The sequence below is a fragment of the Camelus dromedarius genome, chromosome 3 (assembly GCF_036321535.1).
Source record: "Camelus dromedarius isolate mCamDro1 chromosome 3, mCamDro1.pat, whole genome shotgun sequence".
NCBI lineage: Eukaryota > Metazoa > Chordata > Mammalia > Artiodactyla > Camelidae > Camelus > Camelus dromedarius.
This window is the reverse complement of record NC_087438.1, coordinates 53342584-53368422: the sequence shown is the minus strand read 5'-3', so window position 1 is coordinate 53368422 and position 25839 is coordinate 53342584. Positions and strand designations below refer to the sequence as shown.

Here is a 25839-nt window from a genome sequence, read left to right as displayed (position 1 = left end):
TAGGAGTGAAAGGGATCAGCAGAATCAGGGACAGAGAATATGAATGTGTGCACGGAAAGGAAGGTGCCTGTGACAGCACCACACAGGCAGCAGTGTCAGGATCCCACTCGTGTGATCTGTTAGCTCAGCCCAATAGAATAGCTTATCTTACAGAGCAGTGGCCAAGCCTTAAGAGGTAAGAAAAGTCATGAGGAAAATGGCTTAGAAGACTGAACTTAAGATGGAGAGATTACATCAGCAGAATTTTTAGGTTATGAGATGGTACACAATGACAAAGGGCTCGAACAACGGTAGCTTCATGAAGTAAATGAAATAACTTGGGAAATGTGTAGGTTTCCAAGATCCGTTGTAACGTCATTATGATCACAGCCTGTGGTCTTACACCTCTGATCTCTTCTCTTCGTAAGTGATGTTTATAGTCTAGCCTCCTAATTGATGTTTGTTTTGAAGCCGTGCAAAGCTCTGGGCTTCCTGCTAAGTCATTACTGAGAGACTAAATTGTTAGGTTTTAGGTTTTATATATATATTGTGTTAATACATGTAGGCTTGGTTGTCTTTGTAGTTCATGGGAATCTCTTGTAGAATTCCCTGTTTGCTAAACAACAACAACAACAACAACAACAACAACAAAAAAAATCCCTCCCTAACCCCAGGTGTGTCTGATTAGGTTGTGCAAGAGACCACTGCGTATGCCAAGTACTGTTGCCACCATCACTGTAATAAACAAGGGGTTCTGAGTCTTCAAAAATAATTTGCTCCTGGTTCACAGCAAGTAGGTGGGCAGAGCCAGGCCCTAAACCCAGGCAGGCTGAACACACTGAGCTTTTAACAGCACTGTGTTCTGTTGCCCTGTGCTTTATTAAAGATCCAGTTTCTTTTTAGGGCTGTGGAAACATCTGATACTCTGTTGATGAGTATATGTCACCGTACATTTACTTAAACCCATTGAATATGCTACATCAAGACCAAACCCTTAGGTGAACCGTGGACTTGGGGTGATTATGATGTGCCAGTGCAGGTTCATCCTTGGGAAAAAATGTACCATTCTGATGACTGATGTTGATAATGGGAAGGCTATACGTGTGTGGGAGTCGGGGGCATAAGGGGAATCTCCATGCCTTCTTCTCATTTTTGTTGTAAAACCTAAAACTTCTAAAAACAAAAAACAAACTTTTTTTTTAACTGAAGTACAGTCAATTACAATGTGTCAGTTTCTGATGTTCAGCACAGAGTCCCAGTCATGCATATACATACATATATTCATAAAAAAACCCCAACTCTTAAAGAAGAAAAAATAGGTTAACACCAGACCCAAACCTGAAAACTCAATTCCTATTTTATTTAATATTCCCAAATTATGTCCAGTTGTGTTGACTGGTAAAGCCCAGTCATGCTCCACTCCTGAGCCTAAAGCCTACCCTGAGGAGCTTGAAGCCCAGTTTAAGGATGCTCGGAAGAGGCACCTATGTTTTTTGTGCTTCAAGTTACTGCCCCTCCTCTCCCCACCCTCCCATTACTTCCTGCAAAGGAGGATGGATGCAAGGGCACCTAACCTTTCCCTCCCAACATGTCCCCAGGTGTTCATGCAGTTCATTCTTTGGCTCATGAGTTTTGCAGGTCCATTTCTTAGGCCCAGCTTCTTGGTTTTCACATCCTTCTCGCTTCACTTAGTCCTTTTGCTAGTTCTTGGCTTCTTCTCTTGCTCTTGGCTGGCTTCTTTGAGAGTGATTGCAGTGCTTCGGGTGAAGGTTGCCTTTTCTGTGTAATGGTTGGACGTCTCCCAGGCCCTCACGTTTGTTGAAGACGATGTTAGACCTTCTGGTGAAGGCCCTGTTCACACACTCAACTGTTCGCTCACCCTCTGTGGGCCAGGTGCCTCAGAAGGGTGGTCTCCCCACCCACAGCTGTCTAGGGCAATAGGTTTGTAAAGTCGTGGCTCTGAGACTTTTTTGTGTTCTTTTCCTAGTTGGCCTGCTGCTGTGGGAGTGCTGGCTGCTCCTTCTGCTGTGGCTGCTGCCCCAAGATTCGCCAGTCCCGGAGCACCCGCTTCATGTACGCGCTCTACTTCATCCTGGTCGTTGTCCTCTGCTACGTCATGATGTCCAACACCGTGGCCAACGAGATGAGAGAGCACGTGAGTCAGCCGCCTCAGCTCTCCCCATTTCTGACAGCTGAGGAGGGTGCTTGGGAAACACTCAGTTTAGAGGGTGGTGCCCGCCCACCCCAGTGTGGTTTGGGGTTGTACCTGCTCTCCCGCACCTTCCTGAAGCCTCCAGTGCTTCCCTGCCAAGCGGGCAAGCCCTCGCCGTCTTGGTCTTTGATAGTAGGACCGATGCCGTCTGATGCTTTTGGTGGAGAGGATTGTGCGTGTTGGCTTAGCCTTGTTGACAGCTGTTCCTGATGAGATGTGTGGTCTTTTCTTACAGACTTCGGTACTTTTCCCTTGTCCTAAGGATGGCTGCCAGTATCTCAAGCAGTAGCTGTCACGTACTTAACGTGGCCTGTATGGGAAGTGTGGTAAAGCCTAGATAGTCCCACCAATAACGAGGAGTGGGCTCTAGGGCGACTTGTACTTTTCAGGACATGTCACTTGTAGGGTGGTTGTCTCCAGGGATGGGGGTGGATTTCCATCCATTTCTGGGGCAAAGGTAGGCCAGGTATATGTGATGCTAAGAGACACATATGGGACCTTTTTCTGGAATTTCCCCACAGTAGGCCTGATTACGAGAGGATGTGTTGGGGGTTCTAAGGGAGCCAAATACATAACACCATACTTCCCCTCCCAGGTTCTGAACAAAAGGGCAGAAAAGACTCCAGTGTCAGCTAGTAGATGCCAGATATCCCCCATAAAGCTCATGTAAGACAGTGTGACTTGTATCTGTAAGGAGGTGGGCTTCCTGCTGGTGAACCCCAAAATGAGTCAAACTTAACCCACCTGGGGAGCCCATCTGGGCCAGGGAACAACTGCCTCTGAGGGGGCACAGTTTACAGGGAAGAGCTGCAGGTGTGTTCTCTGGGGGCCGCGCCTGCTTGGAGGGAGCTGGGGAGAAGAAAGGCTCACCAGCCAAGCCCCACTTACCCTGCAGACCTACTGCTCGGCGCTGAATCTTCCCGGGGTCCAGCAGAGCGAGGACGGGAGAGGCTGGGCCAGTGCCTGTCTGGAACCATGGAGGTGGCATCACAGGGAGCAGCTCCCGAGGAAGTGTTTATTCTCCCCAACCTTATGCCAAAACTGCAGATAATTTTAATTACATTCAAGGGCTTCAGAACAACCCTTTTCTTAGAAGCATTTGTTATATTCTTATCCCTAGTTAAAGTAGGTCCTTTGACGCTTTCTGCTGGATAATGCTTTTATAACTGCAGTTGTATCGTCTGGAATGTACTGGAACTACTGTCAAAAGTTGTGAAAATTAGATTCTCCTCTGATTGCTTTAAATAGTGGGTCTCTGCTCAGTAAGGCCCTGCAGTGGGAGCTTTGGGGCTTTCAAACTTGTGAGAAAAGGAGCTTATAACCTCAGGAGTCAGTTGTAAAATCTTCCAAGGCATAAAACCAGGTGGAAATTCAGTGCCACGTGAGAGGACACATGAAGTGCTGTGGAAACAGAGTCAGGGAGAGCAAGAGTGGAGGCTGCCTCATTCATCTGCACCAGGCTCTAGTCCCTCTCTGTGGCGTTTCCCACCCGTTCTCTTCCTCTTGCAATGGTTTAATCTCGAGTGTTTGTGACATACAAGTGCCATACAATCTTGGGACGTACAGTGTTGTATGTTTGTCACAAGAAGTTTGAGAGGAGAGATACTGAAAGGGTAGATTTTAACTCTTATTCTGAAGGTCTGCTTAATCTCCCATTTACTATCTTAGCTTTTCAGGCAACTTTATGTTCTCTTTTTAAATTCAGGAGGCATTGGCATAAGGACCCAGTGTGTCCTTGTGATAGGAACTGCCAGTGTGTCCAGGTGTCTGTGGTGCTCTTGAGAAGCTGTCAGTCTCCGTAGAATTAGGCCTTGGATCCCAGAAACGCAGTCTAAACTACAAAAAGATAGTATCTTTTAGAGGTGAATATATTAGAAACATTACTGGAGTAAAGATAATTTGGGAATTGCAGGACATATTTTAGGATATGACTTTTGGGAAAAGTAATAATTTTTGTAACTATTAGTAATAATAATAATTTTAACATTTGAGTACCATCCAAGTAACCTGCCTCATGAAATAGTCCCTTACAACTCCAGCCAGTGTCTGTGATTTCTGATTGTTCATAGAATATTTAAGAAACAAAATATGTTTAAAAATACAAAGAAAGAAAAACAGAAGGTGTTGACTGGTATTGGTAGAGAAGGCTTCATGGAAGAAGTGACTTGTGTGATAATAATGAGTATTACAGTTGCTAAGATCTGTTGAATGATACCCTGTGCCAGGTTTTATGCTGAGCATTTTACCTGTATCATCTCAGTTCATCACTGCTGTGCTCACCTGAGCAAAAGGTACTGCCATTATCTCTGCTCTACAGATGAGGAAACCAAGACACTGTCATTTAAGTCATTCAGACCCTTGCCCAGGTCTCCAGCTGTAAGTGGTGGAGCTGGGATTTGAATCCAGGCTGATTGTGTTCTTTGTGGCTAGGCTCTGTAGGTAGAGAAAAGGGAGAAGAACCAGGACAACGCAGGTGTAGGACAGAGAGGACACGCGGGTAACTAAAGTGCTTGTATCTTGCAGGAGTTGCAGTGCTAAGATGAAGTGTATCGCCATGGTTGATGGCAAACGGGGAGCCTTGATAGAGTCTTGAGTAGGAGGAGGAGGCTGTTGTCACAGAAACAGGCAGAGATGTGTAGGGAGCTGAGCCCAGCAGTGGTGTGTGTGCAGTGTGATTTGGGGTCAGAGCAGAGGGAGGGAGGAGCGGGGAGGGGCAACCTTGATGCCTCACAGAGGCTCTTCTGAGTGTTTCTATGCCTGTCTCCTGAACGTACTTATTTGAAAATGGTTTGGCTGGACTTCCTGCCTAGGGAACGAGGCCCCTGTGGGTGAAACCAATCCTTTTCCATCTCTGGGACCTCTGAGGGGGCCAGCCAGCTGGTCACAAAGTCAGCTTGTTTCACAGCCTATAGAATAGAGGCTGACATCACCCTCAGGCCATGCTGGAGGGTGGGCGCTGAAAGGTCCCCTTGTGGGGAGCACACTGGGCTTCTGCTGTGGTCCCCTCCTCTTTCTTGGCCTGTGGAAATGTCTGAGGCTGTGACGGGGAGAGGAGGAAGCAGGCCTCGTTGTAATGACCGGGAAGGGAGTGTGTGATTGCCTGCCCGCCGCATTCTCGCCTTCGGCGCAGCGGGCTGGGCTCTGTGCAGAGCACGCGGGCTTTGGTGTGTGGCCGAGAACACGAGGGCAGCCCCTTTCAGTTATTTTCGGTTTTGGCCTTGGCTTCAGAGTGTGGCCTGTGTTTAAGTTTGAGCGAGAGGGAACCGCAAAGAGCTGCCGGGCCAGGCTTCGTCCTGCCTCTCTCACTGGGGAGACCGCTCTCCCGGGGGGACTTGGGCTCTGCTGTGCTGGCTGAATGGGGTGTGCTTTCTGTCTTCTCCCCCGGAGCATTTTCCCGTTCCAGCCATTTTGTTACAGGTCATTCTCTGTCAGTCACTGTGTAATTCAGGCAGGAACAGTCTTGAGATGTTTAATGCCTGCGGAGATTAAAAATCCATTTTAGAATGTATAACAACAACTAAAAAATTGGGGGAGAGAGTTAAGCTCCTGCTGGCACCTCTGAATCAAGATGTAACGTCTGTTTGGAGGCTGATGACGACACTTGGGGTTTGTGCATCTTGGGAAGCTGCATGGGCATTTTGGGAGAGAGGAGAAAGGAAGGTTCTTGTCCCTGTGGAATAGGGGAGTCCCCTTAGACTAATCGTTCATTGGAAAAGGGAGGACCCGTGACCTACGTGACCCTCAGGCCTTCCCTGCCAGCCGTGTGCCAAACCAAGGGAGGATGAGCCCTAAAGGTTCCTAAGCTGGAGCATCTTAGATCCATTTTCCTCACCCCGTGTTCCACTTGGTCCCCAGGCTGCTCTGATTCATTGACACGAGAGGTAGGTAGTGCCGGAGATGACTGGATCTTTGCATTTTACTTTCTTTCCGAATTAAAATATATCTTCCACATTGTAGAAGACTAATGTTTGTGGTGGTTTTGTAGTGTGTTTATTTGTTTGAAATTTAAATTTTGAAGAATTATGTCTTGTATGGAGATGAGAATCTACTACGGTTTTTATTCCTTCGTTTGTTTTACTTTATACGTTATTTTCTGCTGATGGGTTTGGGTCATTTTTCCTTTGAGTTAGTAGTAATGCGGAAATGGCACTGCTCCTATGATTGGATGAAAAGAGCTTTTCGGTTCTTTTCAGCACAGGGTGATACTATCGCAGGGCAGAGCAGGCTTCAAAGGAACGTTGGCTGAGATCTGACATGACCCAGACATCAGCAGGGCTCAGGACTGTAGTTTTCTCAGTGTCTTAAAAGCAGCTCCTGATTTCACTTCATTCTCTGCCTGGATGTGATGAAAGCCAGTGCTTGATGGTTAGAACCCCTGACCGTGCCTCCCACCCCACCCATTAGCCAGTGCCACACCCAGAGATTTCAGGTGTGCCTGGAAATCTAGCCCAGGAATTGTTATGTTGGCTTATAGGCTCTTGTTTGGCCAGCAGATTTTTGTTTGTTTGTTTAGTGTGGATCTGGCTGCCTTTAGAAGGGGCTAGCATGCTGCACCTCTCCACAGGCCCCATCACTGGACATTTACTTACATCACGTCTCATATATGCACGCTTCTTGTCCCCAGGAAAGGCATTTGGATTTGCAACTCCTGAAGTAGCCTAAACTCTTTGAGTTCACGAGTTTCTGAAAAGGCTGTAAATGTTGAAATGGACGCCAGGCTTCTCTGCCTGCAGCCATTACGGTGGGCAGTGTGGAGGTGACCCTGTGTGCTAGATTGATCTCCATGCAAATCTACATGCACAGCGCCAGGCAGGGACCCAAGAAGCCCTTCCCTGCCATAACTAGTCTACCCTTTGCATGCTGGAATCTGGCATCTTTATCCAAGTAACTGTTTAGAAATTGTCCTGATGAGGTTGATCCGCTGAGCTCAGTGCTTGACCTCTCAGTTTCAGGACTAATGTGGGGTGGAGGTGGGACACTGAATGGGACCTTCGTCTGGCCCCTCCAGTTACAGTCCCAAGTTACAGTCATCACCTCCCCATTTTAAAAAAATCATAAGTATGTATTCAAATCATGATTTCTACAGTTATGGTGAAGTCTGGAATTTGCCAGGGAAGGGGAGTGGGGTTGGATGCTGAGGCTGCCAACTGGATTTAAGCCCTTGGAACAGAAGTAGCAGGATAGACTTAAAGGATTTTCTCTATTGATTCAGAAAATCCAGTCTCTCTCAACACATTCCCTAGAGGTGATACATATTGTCTTTGGTCTGTACTTCTCAGCCATTTTCACTGTTCATTAGAAGGAGAAGGAGATGTGGTAAAGGGAAATTCATGTATATTAGTGGTATTAACATAAGATTACATGGAAGTAGATGGATGAACATGAAATAAAGGAAGGACTATTTATAGCCGGCTCACTGGGAGACCACATCCACATCTCGTTATCCTTCCCAGGAATGAGGTGGTCGTCTCTTGACCTGAGCCCTCCTTCGCCAGCTTTCCCCCGGCAGAGCATTCATTTCTGGCCTTGGTTGTTCCTAAATGTGTGTCTGCTGGTTGGGGGACACTTTTCTCAGGACAGCACCAGGGACCCAGACAGATCCATTCTCCCACTTTTTTCTAGACCCAGTGCTGACCACATAATTTCCGCAGGCAGGTCATAAAAGGATTGGGTTTCCACTCTGCATTCCAGGCAGTCCTGATTCAACCCCACCAGGCTCCCTGATGTCATGTTCCAGTTGTCATGTTTGGACTTAGATGGTCCCAGTGTCCCCAGCTTCATATGTTCACTTCCCTCGGACTTCTTTCTCCAGGTAACTAATCCCACAGGTGACTTGAGGATGCTGTTTGCTACTTGTATTTCTCCCAGACGATACTCCATTTTCAAATTCTGGAGTCACCAAAGTGCAGCACTATAGATAAACACAGAAGATAACTTTCCTTAGAAACAACTTAGATTTCAAAACGCTCTCCTGAGTACACCCTGCAGTCAGTTCACAGTGATGTTTAACTGTGCTTCAGTAGTTCCTGGAGTTGCCAGAGCTTTGATCCAGTTATGTTAAGAGGTGCTGAAATTTGGTAGATGAACTACTTTACTTTTTGTTTTTAACCTTCAGTGTTAGGAATTTGAAAGCATTAGAGTAAGTTTTGTTTTGGGGAAAGCTGTCCCATTCCTGTGCTAGTCATGGGGGATTAAAAAAAAAAAAAAAAGAAACGGTTACTAGTTAAAGGATCTGGTTAAACAGATAAGAAACGGAAAAAAGGATGCAGACCCCGTTGATGATAAGTGTTCTGCCCAGTGAAGAGACGGTAGATACCGTGAGGTGTGAAGTGTTAGGCAGAGAAAATATTGCTCTTTTTAGAGTATAATTTGAATAAAATGATTTTAAGGGGAAGAATCTTAAGTCTAATTCTAACCAACCCACTCATTTGACAGATGAGAGGATTGGGCAGTGAGGTGTCTTGTCCAAGGCCGTGACACCAGGTGGAGCTGGGACTAGGACCTAGGACTGCTGGCGCCCTGGCCAGTGGGTGCCTCTCCTGCCTGTCCGCTGGGTTTGGTTGTTGCTCAGATGTTTATGGAAGTAACAGGAGAAGCCTTAGCAAAACCCTCCCTCTTGATTCCTGCTCTTTGCCTGGACTAGGTGGTGAGAGAGAAGTAGTCCTTCTGGAAACAGTACCGCCTCAGGCCCTCAGAGGCTGTCTTAGCTTATCTTCCTCACCTGCCTCCTTCCTGCTGTGAAAGCCAGAAGCTGGGCCCCAGGGATGGCGGTTAGTCTGAGGTAGAAAATAGGGGCAACCGCAAATTTCGTCTTTATTTATTTGGTGGTTTTGCATGTGGAATAGAACCCACCCTTCAAGTTGTGTTTGGTGTGACCATCTTTTCAAAGTAAACAAATAGCAGCAACGAAAAATATTCCACTTTGATCCCAAACACCATGTAGTTCGTCCCAGCATAGACGGCAGGTATTCCTGCTGAAGCTGGAAAGTCTGGCTCTGGTTTGGATTTTGGTTTTTGCTGCTTGAATGTTAGGAGAACTGTGGACCTGAGACCTGCCTCAGGTGTTGCTACAGGGCACTGAAGTTCTGTAGAGTAGAACTCCCCATCCTTAGCTGGCGTTGTATGTTTTTGTGTTAGAACAAGTGTCGAATTATAAAAATTCCTGACCCAGTTCTTTGATTCTGGAGTGTTGTTTTTAATCCAGCTGAGACAGAATGCTTTTCAAAAGTTCTCTTTCTGAGCAGCAGATGGTTTGTATTGTTGTTGTACGTTTTATGTGTCAGTGTATCAGTGAGCACCTCTCTGAGGTTAAAGGTGGGTCTGGGCCATTGAACTTCAAGTTCTCTGTAGAACACAGAGGGAAAAGTCTCACTGTGGCCTAATCAGAGTTTCCCTGGGGGGAGCCAGCAGTGAGATTTTACCTCTTAAATCTTCTGGGTCCCCTTCTCTCTCCAAGTTGGGATGACTCTGGGGACACAGGTTTCCAAACAGTTCTATCTTAGATCTAAATTTCATCCTATACTCCAGACGTAATACCATGTGGGAAAAACACAGTCCCTGCAGCTGTCCCTTGTCCCATGGCTTCTCTTCTCGCTCAGGCCTCCGCTTCCTACACACAGGGAATGCGGGGGAAAATGACGGTGGGAAATACTTTTGTTCTGCAGGCAGTGATTTGAACTAATGTAAACCCTGCTGAGAGCCTTTTTGAGTCTGAACCAGAGACAAAGAGGTTTGATCCTCGTCCAGTAGTAATGAGCTTGCCAGGAGCCAGAAAACAAGAAACAATAGTTATTGTCCTGGGTCTGGAGGATCTGCGACCCAGAAGCTTTTGTGGGGCGTCAGATGTTAATGGGATCTCCCTTTCAGAATCCCTCCGACTGTAGGAGGGGGACAGTGATAAGATGCGAGAACTGAAGTTCTCCTAACCCTTTTTTCTGTCATCATCGAAAGCGTCTGTTAAGCAACTATCCGTAGACGGGGCCTTGGAGCACTCCGCAGATAAATGGGACAGTTGGAAACAGTTCTGTCGCTGTAAAAACGGGGCAGGAGGGCACAGACAAGTGGCACAACAACAGTAGCCTCCAGTCGCTGGGAGCAGGAAACATAAATACCGTGAATAGTTGAGTCTTGATACTTGATAATAGAGTTTAAAAGGGTGATCGTGATACTTGGTTAGACTGTAGTCATGTAACTTACCCCTCCCTCCTTTCCTGCCTGTGCAAGGGCCCAGCACTGTGCGAGGTGCAGGGGATGTGGATGTGAGTAACATGTGGTTGTCCTTAGAGACCCGGGCCCCAGGCAGTGAGTGGATACAGAAGGAGCCGCCAGCATTAGGCTGCTGTGCTTGTGGTTGTGTTTGAAAGTTAAAAATATGTGAAGTCCATTAGCAACTCTCAGACAGTGGTGTCCGCATAGCTTTGCCTTCTGTTAACCTTTGGGGTCACACTGGAGCTCAGGAATGCCTTCTCCCCTCCCTTATCAGAGGCCTGGGAGCTGAGGTGAGGTAGGAGGTTTGTAAGAGGGAATGAGTGCCTTGCCCTCTACAGCAGCGTTGAGCTTAATCACAAAGGGGCTTGGGTATTTTAGGGGTGTGGTTTTTAATTTTCAGTGTGACTGTTTCTACAGCCTTAAAATTAAGTCTAAAATTATCCCTTGACATGCTGACTTTCATCTGTGTGGGCTTTATTTTTGGCTCTGGGGACTGTGTTTGCATAACAGATGTGAAGACTTTTCTATGATGAGGGCTTCTGACCTACAGAGAAAAGCATTGAACTCACAGACACGTCTTTCTCCAGCCCTCTGCCACCTCCTCCGCAAAGCTTTTTTTTTTCCTTGCAGGCAGATAAATTAAAATACTTAATCTGCAGCTCTAACACTGACATATGGGAGATGGGCGATTTAATTCACTTAAAGCACAAGTTCCATTTTGGGACAGTGCACTGGAGAAGGCAGGAAACTCAGAAGAGTCCAAATGAGCTGGTTGGGTCTCCATTGTCCTTTGGCTTTTGATCTGTAGAGTAGGTCATCACCAGCTGAGGCGGTTCTGCACAGCCCCCTCGGCTCTCCTTCCTGGTAGTCCTGGAGCAGGCGAACTGTCCCTGTGAAGTGCCAGCTAGTAAACACTTTGCACTTTGAGGGCCGTGTTGGTCTGTAGCAGCTACTCATCTCTGCGGCCAAAACAATATGCCGACAAAAGAGTATGGCTATGTCACAATAAAACTTTATTTACACAAACAGGAGCTAGCTGGATTTGACCCACAGGCTGTCGTTTGCTCTGCTGGCACTTGTTAGACCTTGGTGGCCCAATGCATGTCGTAGGCAGTTACTGTCCCCTTATCTCTACAGGGGAAACTTCAGTGGCCTAAACTTTGTGCTGAGGGTGTCGGAGCTCCTGATGGAGCTGCAGATAGCTGGACTGTGGGAGCCACATACTGGATTGACCAAGCAAGAACAATGGAGCAGTAAATTTAGTGTGACACCTTTAGCAGTATTATGTCTTACTCTTTCTGGCCTTTTGAAATGCGTCATAAATCATCACAGGTAAAAATAATTTGCATTTGCATATAATATGTCACCTCTATATTCCAGGTTCACACACTCAAGAAGTTGGCTGATTGAGGGCTCACTTAGGCCATAAACACATTTTCCCACTGTTAAGTGGTCTGACTAGAAAGCTCTGCCTGTTTAGACATTTAGTCCACTTTATAGAATCTCCAGCATCTCTGTGTTCCAGAGAGAACTTTCAGTGGCCCCTGTTCCTCTCAGGGCAGCATGGACTCCTCCATCGGACCTGTGTTCTGGGGAAGTGGGGTGTGTTGGGGGGTTGTGGGGCAACAACCATATTTCCCATTTGAAACAAAGTCCAGATCTCCAGAGCTGCGGTTTTTCTCTCTGGGGTTAGACATGGATTTGTTTTCTGGACTCAGAGGGCCCCCTCCCCACTCCACCCCCCTCGATTATGGGGGCCAGTATTTACCGTTTAAGACCCTCAGAAGCGGGGATGCTCACCCTGGAGGCGGGGCAGCAGAGACTTCCTGGCCTGGGTGGGTGTGTGGCAGCTCTGTCGGTACCGCTCTTCCTCTTTTCTCTCCCTGTTAACCCCAACCCTAGAGTTTTCAGAAGCTCTCCCTGGGGAGAGTCAGGCATGATATGTCTATTAAAATTGAAAACGTATCAATTTTTATGACCCAATACTGCACCTTCTGGGTATCTATTCTCCTTAATGCTCTGCATGTGGATAGATGCACAATTTGGACGCCATCCATTGCACATTGTTTATAATAGTGAAAACTCAGAAACAATGTAATTGTCACTAGTGTCACAGAAACTAAGTTATGATTGGTCTGGGTTGTGGATTTCTGTCTAGTAGTTAAAAAGGATGCAAACAGATTTATGTGTTGAACATACAATAATCTGTACAACATAATGAGTGGGGAGTAACACAGCAAAGGGTCAGGAAGGTTACACAAGAAACTGCAATGGTGGTTCCCTCTGGGAAGCAGCCAGGTTAGGGCTGAAGTAATGATGGTCAAGGGGATTCAGTTATCTGCATCTTTTTTTTTCTTAAGTGAAGTGTAGTTGATTTACAATGTCATGTTAGTTTCTGGTGTACAGCAAAGTGTGTGTGTCTGTATATGTATATACACATATACATAATACTTTTTCATATTCTTTTCTGTTATAGTTTATTACAAAATTCAAGATATTGAATATAGTTCACTGTGCTATACAGTAGGACCTTGTTGTTTATCTATTTTATATATAGTAGTTAGTATCTACTAATCCCAAACTCCTCTAATTTATCCCTCCCAATCCCCATTTCTCCTTTGGTAATAACTAAGTTTGTTTTCAACATCTGTGTGTTTGTTTCTTTGTTGTAATTTACATTTTCTTGGGTAAGAAGAATATAATTATATATTGCTTGTATAACTGTAAGTAAATACATTTTGGAATGATCCTTGGACTCTTCTGTTTGCAGTTAGATTTCTTGCAAATGGAGGCAAAAGGCCTGCTGGGTTCACTTCCTGCCCCATACCCAGCCCCCCTGACTGTCTCCTCTCCTCGCCTGCCTACAGCCATCTGTTTGGCTTCTGCCCCTAACCCTGCTCTAGAGAATATTCTGATCTCTGCCTCCAATGACTCTTTATTGCCAAATCCAATGTTATTTCTGAATCCTCATCACTTTGGTGGTATTTGACACTGCTGACCACACTCTGCTTCTTGAAAGCCCCCCTCAGCTCTTCTCTGGTTCTGTACCTTTTCAGTGTCTTCCTCCCCTTCCCCCTTCTTCCCAGCCCCTGGGAAGCGTCCTGGGCACCTCTGTCTCCTTCTCCCTCCTTCACCCACATTCCTCTCCACATGAGTTTATTTACTCTACTGAAAGCCTCCTTCCATCTCTGCTGGTCACTTACCTTATCTCTAGACCTGCTGTCTTTCTGGAGCACCGCACCGTTGCCTGGCCATCTGCCCACACTTCCCTGTGATAATGGCAACCTAGCATTAAGTGAATTACTCCCCACCCTGAAACTGCTCTCCTGTGATCCCTACCCACTGCTGGGCCGCCATCTGACCAGCTGCCAAGCTGGAAACTGGGAATCTTAGTCCTGGGTTCCTCTGCCTTTACTCATAGGCCACATCAGCACACAGGTCCTGCCTGCTCCCTGGCCCCCAAGCCCCACTGCTTTTGCCTCTTTGAAGAGTTCTATGAGTTTTTGCTGGAATTCTTATTTCTCCTTCAAGATCAGTAACTCTTGTGGTTCTTGTTTGTACATTCTGCCTCTGTTATTACCTAATTCTCTAAGCAGATTGACGTTAGCTGGTCCTGTTGCCTCAAAACCATCCTCTGTACCCAGAAAACAGATTGAGGCTCGGAGGCAGAGTTTGGGGAAGAGTAGAAAAGAACAGCTTCATTGCTATGCCAGACGAAGGGGAGTCACAGCAGACTCGTGCCTTAAAGACTGTGAGTCTGTCTTGGGGTTGAGGTCTTGAGGTTTATAGAAAGACTGGAAGGAACAGAAAAGGTGACCACAATCAGGGCCTTCTACAGGGCGCTGCTACATTCCTCTGAACCTCGATGACTCATGGAGAAACTGTCCATGGAGGGTCTGTCTGCTCTTCTGAGATTATTGGCCCATTACCTCCTTCCTGGTTAAAGCTGTTGGATGTAAGGGGAAAGTTTGGCGGGGGGGGGGGGGGTGTTTAGCACAAAAGCAGTAAGAGAGAGAAAACAAACTGCAGGATTTCTTAGAAAGAATCAGCAGTTCTAGCCTCAGGGAAGGTAGTTCCATTCCTGCTCCTTCCGTCCCTGTTCCCTTCTGTGGAACAGCCCTTCAAACCATCATTAGTCAGTTCTCTGACAGTATCTTGTTCTCAGATTGAAAGGTTATTACTTAAAGTTTGACTGGAGTTCTTTTCTAACTGTCTAATCATATTTGTGGCGGTTTGATCCTGATGAAATGCTCGTGGTGGAGGAGGAGCTGTGAGCACTAGTGTCCAAGATTCTGAGGAGTTACTATTTGGGGACGTTTAGTTCTGATTGCAGAGGTGGTGGGGTCAAATGAAACCAGGCTCGGTGGAATTTTTGTCCCCCTTAAGGCTTTTAATAATGACACAATACAGACTTTTCTCTTAAAAATCCTTAGAAACTTGGACAAAAAGAAAGTGAGTACTGATTGATACTGTTTTTTAAAATAGCCCCCACATCCCAAAAAGGGCCTCAAAGGTTACAATTGACTGAAAATGAGCCTTGGTTGCCTGGAGACTGATTCTAGGGGAGGATGGAACTGATTTTAGCTTTCCTTCTCCATTTCTCAGCTCCTGTCCATTGGTGGGTAACATAGACATCCCTGCCGTGGACACTGGAATTATTCCACAGAGGAAAATAATTGTCTTAGAAAGCTTGAAAATAATTGGAATATTAGAAAAGGGAGAGGCTCTCAATTCTGAAACTGGAATTTGTTTCAAGTAAGAGGTATTAAACAGAACCTGCAGATCTGGTTCTTCTAGTTTGATATTACTCATGCTGAGCTGCCCAAAGCTTTCTTGGCTGCTGGGTTTCATTCAGTGCCCTCAAAATTTGATGCAATGAAATGTAAGATTCATTATCTTTGCTAATATGCCATTTTCTCATTTCTCCCAAATAATACTTTAATATTATAGGGGCACGACTCTTCTTTTCCTCTTCTGCATTTATTTCTGTAAGAACCACACCCGAAAGTCTGCACTTTATTTCTAAGTTTACAGCATCTGGGCCCCAGGCCATCTAGACCTGTTGACTTTTCATTAACTCTTCTGTTGTTTCTTTACATTTATTTGCCTGGGAATGAAATTATTTTGGTGGGTGGTATAGCTAGCATCTCTCTTTTATAGGGAAAATTGTATGGATTTTCTAGCTTCCACCTCTTTGAGCTTAATACTGGTGTTGATAGTTTGAAATGTCTTCCCTGGTTTGGAAGTTCAGATGTATTTTCTCTCAGGTGGTGACTAGGTCTCTGAAAGACAGGTAGTGGGTACTGTTTTTTTAGAACTCAGTTCTTAAACAGGCATACCTGGTTTTATTGCACTTTGCAGATACTACATTTTTTACAAATTGAAGGTTTGTGATAGCCCTGCACTGACCAAGTCTATCCGTACCATTTTCTGAACAGTATTTGCTTACTTCACGTCTCTGTCACATTTTGGTAATTCTTGCAATATTCACCCTTTTTCATTCATACTATAGTTGTTATGTCATTTGTGATCAGTGATCTTTGATGTTATTAACGTGACTCACTGAAGGCTCAGATGATGGTTAGACTTTTTGAGCAATACAGTATTTTTAAATTAAGGTATTTACAGTGTTTCCTACACATAATGCTGATGCACCCTTAATAGACTGCAGTATAGTGTGAACATGAGTTTTATGTGCACCGGGAAACCAAAAAATTGGTGTGACTTGCTATATTGTTATACTTGCTTTATTGTGGTGGTCTGGAACCAAACCTGCGATATCTCTGAAGTCTGCCTATATGATGTGCCAGGTAAGGATTCACCTTATTGAAAGTTACCTGGTACAGTTGTCCCTTGGTATCCATGGGAGATTGGTTCCAGGACCCTCTCAGATACCAAAATCCACCAGCACTCAATTCCCATATATAAAATGGTGTTGTGTATAATTTACACACCTACTCTTACATGCTTTAAATCATCTCTAGATTACTTATACCTAATACAGTATAAATGCTATGTAAATACTTGCTGGTGCGTGGCAAGTTCAGGTTTCACTTTTTGGAACTAAATGAAAAAAATTTTTAAAATATTTTCCATCTGTGGTTGGTTAAATCTGGGAATGTGAAACTGGCAGATATGGAGGTCTGACTGTATCTTTCAATATGAATCCTTTGGTAAAGTGAATAGAGCATCTACTGAATTCTAAGATGTTCATCTCTCCTCATGTTTAAACCAGAATGTATCAGCCAGTCAAGGGTTCATGAAATGTGCCTGGCTTCTCCCCCAAGAGTTCTTTTTATAAACTAGGTAGTACCTTAGAACTAAGGAAGCTTAATGGCTACTTTGGATTTAGGAGCTCTGATGAGCACTTTGTACAAGGAGTAACTGATGTAATTCTCAGGACAACTTCATGAGGTGGAAGGCAGTATTATTTCGTTGTACAGATAGGGAAATCAAGGCTCAGGAAGGGTGTATAATTTGCCCAAGTTGTTAGTGGAGTTAAGATTGGAAGTCCAATGAGCTGTTTCTTCTTCCTGATAACTTGTGGCTTTGAGTTTGGTTGCTTGAGGAATGGGAGGAAACCCTTTGCCCTCAGGTCTGTGCAGAACCAACACAGATGCTGTGTCCTTGGATGCCCAGAGCCAGACTTAGAGGCAACACCCTTAGCAAGCCCGTCCCCTTCACCCCACAGTGTGGAATCTGTGTGTGATGTCTGTTTTCTTTTTCCAAAGCTGGGATGGAGCTTGGAACAGCAAATATTTAATCAGAGCAAATTCCACTTGCTAAATCCTGCCAGCTTGTTCAACTCAGAGGCTCTTTGCCTAAAAATATTCACCACTTACTGAAGGTTTTAAATAAGTCACCCACAGAGCATAAAGCAGGTCTTAGTATTTGAAGCAGGAGTTGTTTGCCTACTTTTATTTTGAATTAAAGATGCAATGCCACCTACTCACCTTTCCATGAGCCTAAGGGCCTCTGGCAGTAGACAGCTTGGAGGGGATTTGTGGGGGTGTCGGGGGAGGGGTGCAGGCCTGCTGGCATCAGCATTCTCCCTGAGCTGGATTTGAGAAGAAGGCGGGGAGAGAAGTGGGTGTGGGGTAGGGAGGCAGAAAAGAGCCTGACCTTGAAAGATGGGCCAGTGTAGATGAAAAGGTGCTGATGTGCATGTGTTATAGTAGGGTGTTGGGGACGTTGGGGGCAGTGTGCGTCGTGAATTAGCTTTGCTGATAGAATGGAAGAGAGAAGAGAGGGAAGAAAAGAGTTGAATGAGTTTTATAGAGCAATAAACCCCAGGTGAACAGAACAGAGTAAGTGAGGTGGCCTGGTGCCTCCATGAATATGGCTTGGACAGTAAAGCAATATTACCTCCTTGTTACTGATACCACTCATTCAGGTGCAGCTTTTGTTTCCCACTAGAGGCTCTGAAATGTTCACTTTGTGTGGGGTCCCTCGTTACTTCAGTATATGAAGATTTTAACCATGTGAGTTTGCTCACTCACTGTGAAACACAGCGAAAAATTCAGACTCCTTCAGAAAGAAAGCCCTTGCTGGCTTCTCTCATTACCTGTGGCGCGGGGGTGGGGGAAGGGCGCTTCCTGTATCCTGTATCCTAATTGCTGTTCTGAAGCAATTTCCAGACCAGACATTCTCACTGGGATGCTCCGGTGCTTCCAGTCCTATATGTTAAAAACAAGCTCCTGATCTGTTCTTTCACTTCCACCCTTTGTCCTCTGCTAGCTCTACTCCCCCTCCACCCCAAACAGCTTTTTAAAAAGCAGTTAAGTGCAGAAGAGAACAACCCCCGCCTCCCCAGTCCTTCACTTTCTCATCGTCCCTGCAGTCCTACCAATTATGATCTCTACCCACAGAATTTCTGTTTTTCTCTGCCACTGCTTTACCTTCTTCATCTATAATCTGGACTAATAATCCAGTAGCCTTCTAATTTATCCTCCTGCCTCAAACCTGTCCCCTTTCTGGTATGGCCTCCACTTCGCAGCCAGAGGCATTCCAACTTAAAGAGTGGTTTCCCCTTGCTTACAGGATGGGAGCCAGACTTTAGCATGCCATATACCTGGCCCTTCCCAACAAGACCCTGCCTTTTAAGCTTCATCTCTTGCCAAGGAATACTTTTTTAGCATAAGTATGTCCCATGCAATATTAGTGCAAGTATGTCCCAAACATTGTATGGGACATAGTTATATTAAAAAATTAGTTATTATTTATACAAAATTAAATTTTAAGAAGACACTCTGTGCTTTATCTGGCTTGGTATTTTATCTACTTGGTCAAAAAGATAGCAGTATGTCTCTTTATGCAACTACATCTTGATCTAATGTGAAAAAATGGCAGTTGCACAAACTTGCTGAATGCAAAATGTATGGTGTTTCTTTATGAAATCTTTTATACCTGTTCTTGAAAATGGAGGCGTTGTAATACAGTCTCAGTATTAATGCATTTTTGCCTGAGACGCTAATTTGGAAAAACGTGTTTGAGATTCAGGTGCAGTAATCATTGCGGATCTTTTCTGAGGGAAGGAAATCCTCATCGAGGAAGATGGACTCCAATTAAATTTAGTCTTCTATGTATGGAAATCTTAACCTCAGTTATTATTGTTTCTTTAGAATCTTTTCTGGAGAAGAAACTAAATGCTTCAATTTTAACTCTAGCTTTGTGTCATTTTTCTCTAAGTGTTTTTTGTTTTTGTCTTGTAAATAATGGCTATAATACGATTTTAAACTTATTTTCTGTTCTGAAGAGTGTTCAACTTTGCTATTGATAAGCAGCAAGTTTTATTTTTTTAACCACTGACTAAATCTTTATTTTTCTGACATTAATAGAAATGTGCTGTTTATTCTCATTCTGTAAGATTTTAATTATTCTGATGATGTAAATAGGTTTTGCATTGAAACCTTCTAATTGGACTAGAATAAACCGTTATCAACATTTATCAGAAAATTAAGATGCATAAATAAAGAGCTCCAGTGGATCAAGAAAAAATCCAATTAACAACTAGTTTACAGAGAAAAATAAAATGGCTGTAACTTTAAGAAAAGATATGGACCTTACTAGTAGTTAGGAAGATGGGCATTGAAACAAGATAGGTTTTTTTATCTTTAAATCTTGGGTGGTTCAGGTTGGAAATGTGAGCTGTCTCAGATGTTACTGGTGGGATATAAACACAGCCTTTAAGAGTATAATTTAACTTTATCTCTTGAAATTTTAAAATGTAGATACTACTTTGACCCATTGATTTCATTTCTAAGGTCAGGAGTTTTTCGTATTTAAATAATAGCATATGTGCAACTATTCTATATATTTATGCATTTCAAGAAAAATATACTTGTGTATTATAAGTATACTTTTAAAAAATTCTGATGCTGGATTTCAGAATTCATTAGGGGTAAGTGAAAGTGGAGTGTGGTATATTATGAGCGCTGCATCTTTTAAAAAGATTCAGAAAAAATTAAGAGAAAGGTCTTTGGAAGGGAGACTTTTTTCTCAGTCTTTGTTGGCCTCTGCAAGTGGTGTATTTCGCATTGGGTTTTGACTTGTGGGCTGAAAGAACACTCCATGGCAGCCGCTCTTTATCCAGTTTTAACAGATGACTTTGTCTCTTTTTCCTCAGATCCCTTTCTTCGAAGACATTTGTAAAGGCATTAAAGCTGGCGACACCTGTGAGAAGCTGGTGGGGTATTCGGCAGTGTATAGAGTCTGTTTTGGGATGGCCTGTTTCTTCTTTCTCTTCTGCCTCCTGACCTTAAAAGTCAACAACAGTAAAAGTTGTAGGGCCTACATTCACAACGGGTAAGTCTTCGTGGGGACTGTTGCTCCTTTCCTTATGTTCAGAGCAGCATTCAAGGACCCTTCCTACTCGTCAGACCCTCTGACTGCTTCCTCTCTTTGAAAGTGTTGACCCTGATTTTAGGGAAGGTGGAACTTACACTTGTCACTGCACAGTGGCCTGAGAACTGGACTCCTATTTTAGCACCTGGTGCCATCGTGAGAAATGCAGGGGAGATAAGAGCTTTCGTGTACCAAGACCTTTTACCAGGTCACTTCCACCCCTGCAATGAAATGAAATAGTTTTGCACAATCAGAGGCCAGGCTGAGTCTGTCTAATTATGGGAAAAGGCAGCCTCCAGTCAGTTAATTACTTCCCCTCCATTTGGAGAGAACAGAATCGCAGATTGGCACGCTTACCTTCTAAGAGGTCTTTTGTCCTTCTTTGAATATCATTTAAATACATTTCCTCTTTTTTTTTTTTTTTTTTTTTTGTCTTTCTCCAGCTTTTGGTTCTTTAAACTTCTGCTGTTGGGGGCCATGTGCTCAGGAGCCTTCTTCATTCCAGATCAGGAGACCTTTCTGAATGGTACAAATTGGGTATTTGGGGGTATATCTATTTGGTTTTTACCCACTTTGTAAAATTGTTCAAAAGTGTAGTCCAAGGTACTTTTGATATTTAGAATTGCTGATCTTCTTGTGGCTTAAAAAAAATATGCCTCACCTGCCCTCACTTCACCCACCCCCTCTCCTCCCTGTCCCCCTCTCCCGCCTCTAACTCCTTCCCTCCCTGGCAAGGGGTGAGAAGACCTTTAGTTACTCTGCTGGCTGAACAGTTGAAATGATAAAGTTAAGGTTATTGGTTTAAAGGGGAAATGAGGCACTTAAAACTTGTTTGAAAACCAGTTTAGCACGTCAGCATCACCCAGGGAGACTTTATTCCGAGCTCCACATACAAACCCAGCGACACGGAACGCAGGGCTTCTTAGCAGCTTTAAATCTGCTGCAGCTCCAATGGGATCAGAAAGGCATGCTTCAGGCTATTTCTAAACTTACCTCACATCACATTTTGTAACACTGAATTATATGCCTTATTGATAGAACCTACCAGAATTATTGGATATGAAGCATTCCATCATAGCTGAAACAAGGGGCCCTTCTTCATATGAGCTAGAGAGGAAGAAAAAGCCTGAGTTTCACAGGTTTAAAACCCTGTTCAAACCCAAATGGATTCACTTTCCTAATTAAGATAGTGAAAATATTCACATTGTGAGTAAGGAGCAGCCCTAGTCCTCAAACATTCACATATCAGGGTCCAGCTAGTCTCTTAGGGTCATACTGGTTTTATATACTCCTTAAGAAAGTTGTATGCAAGTTGTCTTTTTACCTAAAATACTGTTAACTAGCCTTCTATTCCCCTCAGAGGTCCTTTTATGCATTAGAATCATATATTTAGAATGGGGCAGGACCTAGCAGTCAGCCCGCCAGCACAGCCCAGGCATTTTATAGACAGGCTGTAATCCAGAGAAGCAACGTGCTCATCCAAGGTTAGAGCATCTTTGTGGCTGAGCCAGAAGTAGAACCTGAGTCATTGGCCCCCAGTTTGAACCTCGTTTCCTCACTGGTGGGTCTCTACCCAATAAAATTTGAATCCTTGGTTTTTCTGGCAGTGTGTGTTTTTGCTTTAAAATTGTAGGTTGCTGTTGATTTTATGAATTACTGCATCTATTAAGATATCTGGCATTTATTTACAGCATGGAGGTGAAGCTTGGATGCTGTGGCATCAGACTGCTTGTGTTCACATCCTAGCCACACCCCTTTACTGTCTCTGGGACCTTGTCAACTTTTGTAGACTCTGTTTTTCTCATCTGTAAAGTGGGTATGATAGTAGCGCCACTTTGTCTGGTTGTGTGGGGATGAAATGTGTTACCAGTACCGTGAGCATGCGGTAATAATTACCTGTAGTCATTGCTCTTTTTTGAATTAAACACTGGGAATGATCACCTCATCTCCTTTTGAATGGTCTTCTTTTGCAGCCTGGCGCTATGTGGGAGCCGTCGGAGGCTTCCTCTTTCTAGGCATCCAGCTCCTCTTGCTTGTGGAGTTTGCGCATAAATGGAACAAGAACTGGTATGTGCCTTTATGGAAAGCTTCCCTGTGAACTCGCTCTCTGACTCAGAGAAAGTGCCTGCCTCGCAGACAGAGGCTCTGCTCCGAGTTGTACTGACAGGGGTTAGCAGCCTGCTTACACCAAAAACAATTTTGATGGCTCTCTCCCGTAATGCCTGCTCTTTGGGCCTCTGTGTTGACTCCTCTCTCATACTGTTTTTCTCTCCTTTCTGCCTTTGCTTCTTCCACTTGATTTCTTTTCACTTTTTGGCTCTTTTTCCCCCACACTCTCTCACTAGGGCTCTTTGTCAACCGGGGGTGTGACTTAACCACACTCAGCCCCCTCGCTGGCACCTTGCAGCCCCGGCTCTGTGCTTGTGTTAGTGGCTGAAAACTTGGTTAGACTTTCTCCTAAGCGCCCATCCTTAGGAGACTGAAAAAAGTGCTTTGAAGCTGAAGGTTCACTTTCTGCAGAGAATGTGTGATGGAATAGTTCTCTCCTCTTTTCAAAAAATTTTTTATTCTTTTTCAACTGCCTAAGAGGGGAAGGACCCCTTCATTAGGAAGACCTGTTGTATTACCTTAGAAAGCCATCCAGACTTTTAGAAAAAATGTAGACTCGTTCTGAGTCTTTGAAAATAGAATTCATATCCCAGGATAAGTGGGAAATGCCAAACTATTAGTGGCTTGTCTTATTTCTTGCTGAGCCACCTTAAAGAAATGACGACTAGACAAGGGTCCAGTCACTTCAGTGCTAAGGCCAAATTGACTCTCTTTGTAATTCTGGGCAAAGCACTTAGCTGCTCTGTCTTACTATACTTATAAAATAGGAATGAAAATAACTGCCTGCTGTACCCAGTAAGGCTTTTGTTATTTTGTAGATCTTGTAGACATCATGTTTTTTTATACTGTCTGGGGGGAAAAATCAGAAAGTTCTATATGAATATGACTCATTTATTTTGGACAAAACAAAATATATTGTCCGCATTCTCTCAAAACACTTCTCATTCTGACTACATTCCTCAGCTTGGTAGTAGTAGTTGTCTTGGTTTGGTTTTTTTAAAGATCAAAGTATAAGATACATGAGTGAAAAGATAGCATCACCCATTTTATTATTTGGTAAATATTGGAGTAAGCACCCCAATGCTTACAGCCAGTTTTTAAAATATTTACAGTACATTGAATAGTCATACAGATAGCACTACAGGAGTGTTTTGATGTTTTTTTTTTCAAGTCTTAATCTCTACAATAATACAGATTTTTAAATCTGAGTTGTGCTCATGTATAAGCTATGGCATACTGTCCTGCTTTTTGAGTCATCCTTGAAACCTAGTGATTTGTTTGGAGTTTCTACTAGATCTTGTTTTGAGGCAGCAAAGTTTTCCTAAAGATAAGCAAGATGGGTGACTGTAGTTTTATGTGACCATGTTTTCTCAGTCGTGCAGAAGAAATATGCACAGTAAGTTGGAGGTGCATTTTAATTAGATATCACTTTCCATTGGCAATTCTTAATGTTCTTGCACTCTGAAATTTTTACTAGACAAAAGAAATACGTCACCCTAAATCTTTTTCTAAAATTTTCACAAATCAACTTCGCATAAGGAACTTCATGGTAAAATATTAATATCTTTGATACTGCGTGCCTGATTTCCCATCAAATACTGTGTTCTCTTGAGAATTCTTGTGCTTCTTTATTCTGACCCTAATGTTTTGATTGATTCTGAAGCCATTTTCTGGGACTAATTATTGATGCCAACTTTTAACGGGCATTTTGGAAGAGTTTGGTTGCTTTAAAGACTTTCAGAAACCACCCACTAGGAATGACTCAAGAGCTTTGCAACAGTTGATTTTGCTGCTGTCTTGGCTTTGAGGCCAGTATCCCAACAAAATCCCTTTTGTCCACATACTCACAGTTGGTTGGTCTGCCTAAAATTAGGACTAAGCTAGGAAATGTACTAATATTGTTATTTTCATGTAAGTTCATCTGATTTAGTTTTTTTTGGTGTGCTTTGTGACAGAGATTATTACTTACAAGGTTAGTTTGAAAACGCAATATTCATCTCACTCTGCACGAAGCAACCAAAGTCTTCCTTCTCTTTTCCTTTCTTTTTTCTCTTTTTGTAAAGATCTTGAAAAGGAGGAGATCTCAAAGGCAGTAGGATAGAAAGGCCGTGAGCCTGGACACCAGGAGGCTGAAAGTTTTAATGCCTCTCACTGGCTGGCTGCTGTTTTACTTTAGGCATATGATTTGGCCAGTTGGAGCAAAAATTGATTCAAATTGGGTACCTTCCAATCTAGCAGATAGAAAGGAGCTCCAGGGAGCTGTGCAAAATAAAAAGACTTACAGGCAGAAGGGAGTGGGAGCAAGGAAGTTACACCACGCAAAAAGGTGGGCTGGATATTGTAAGATTACTTTCTTTTTCTTTAGTGGGTGGCAGAGGTCCATCAGTCAGATTACCTGACTAGTGCTGATCAGGAGATTCCTGAATGACTGGTTTAAGATTCAATTTCTGGGAGAGGTGAAGCTCTGAGTTGTGTTGGTTTAGTGACATGGGGCATAAGTGACTCCGTTTTGAACCTGTTGTCTGTTTTTTAACACTTTCTAGGTCAAATTTTGTGATTTGAAGTGTCAATTCTATATCAAAACTGAAATAACAAAAAGTAGATAGTATATTCAGGTGTTTCTAATGAAGACCCATTTTCTAGATTTTCTGGATTTTACATTCACATTGTCGTTGGGCTTTGTTTACTCCTAACCCTCACCCCAAACCTGAGCCCAGCCACCTCTCCTAACCTGATAACCTGGTTGCTCCTGTGTCCATACACTCCACCCTGCTGCCTGGTCGTTTTCTAATCGTTCTAATCTCCATCCGAGTGATTCTCATTGAGCATCGATTCAGAATTTTTGGACTATTAACTGTGTGCCAGGCACGGAGAGTAGAAGGGTGAATAGTTCACAGCACTTATTTGGGATGTCTGTACAAGAAAGATGTCATCAGGAGGACCAGCTGAGTCTGGAGCAGCAGGAATAGCAGCCACTCTGCTAACACTGCTGCATCAGGTTACTTTCTTACACAGTTGACAGTTCTTCTCTAGTGTTCATTAAGCACCTGTTTTTTGCCAGGCACTCAGCAGTAGGAGAGTAGCAGTGAATGCAGCAATGTCCTGCCCTGTGGAGCTTACATTCTCCTGGGGAAGCGGGAGTGGGGTGGGGGATCAACTTATAATCAGGCAAGTAAGTTATAGGTTCAGTGGTGGAAAATGCTCTGGAGAAAAAGGAAGTGGGGTGTGGGAGCTGGGGAGAGCAGGGCAGGAAAAGGCTTTCATGGTAAGGTGTGAGGGAAACGAAGGAAGCTGGGCAGAGCCCGAGGCAGGACTGTGCTGGGCTTGTTTAAGGAGCAGAGGGACATCCACTACGGCTTGACCCCAGTGGTGAGAGAAGGGCACAGAGACAAAATCAGAGATGGCCCTGGGGCCATTGTGTGGGATGGAGGGGTGCTAAAGGGACAGAACCTGATGTGTATTTTAAGTTGCGCAAGAGATTAGAAGGG

General features: G+C 44.0%; 1 protein-coding gene across 1 annotated transcript in view; it reads left to right on the top strand.

The window, feature by feature from the left end:
- Positions 1–25839, top strand: part of SERINC5 (serine incorporator 5) — an 87748-nt gene that overhangs the window by 38713 nt on the left and 23196 nt on the right. Inside the window, exons 2-5 of the mRNA XM_010975043.3 lie at positions 1967–2134; positions 20025–20203; positions 20686–20768; positions 22216–22309. Coding sequence (XP_010973345.1) covers positions 1967–2134; positions 20025–20203; positions 20686–20768; positions 22216–22309 — 524 coding nt within the window. The remainder of the gene's footprint in view (positions 1–1966; positions 2135–20024; positions 20204–20685; positions 20769–22215; positions 22310–25839) is intronic.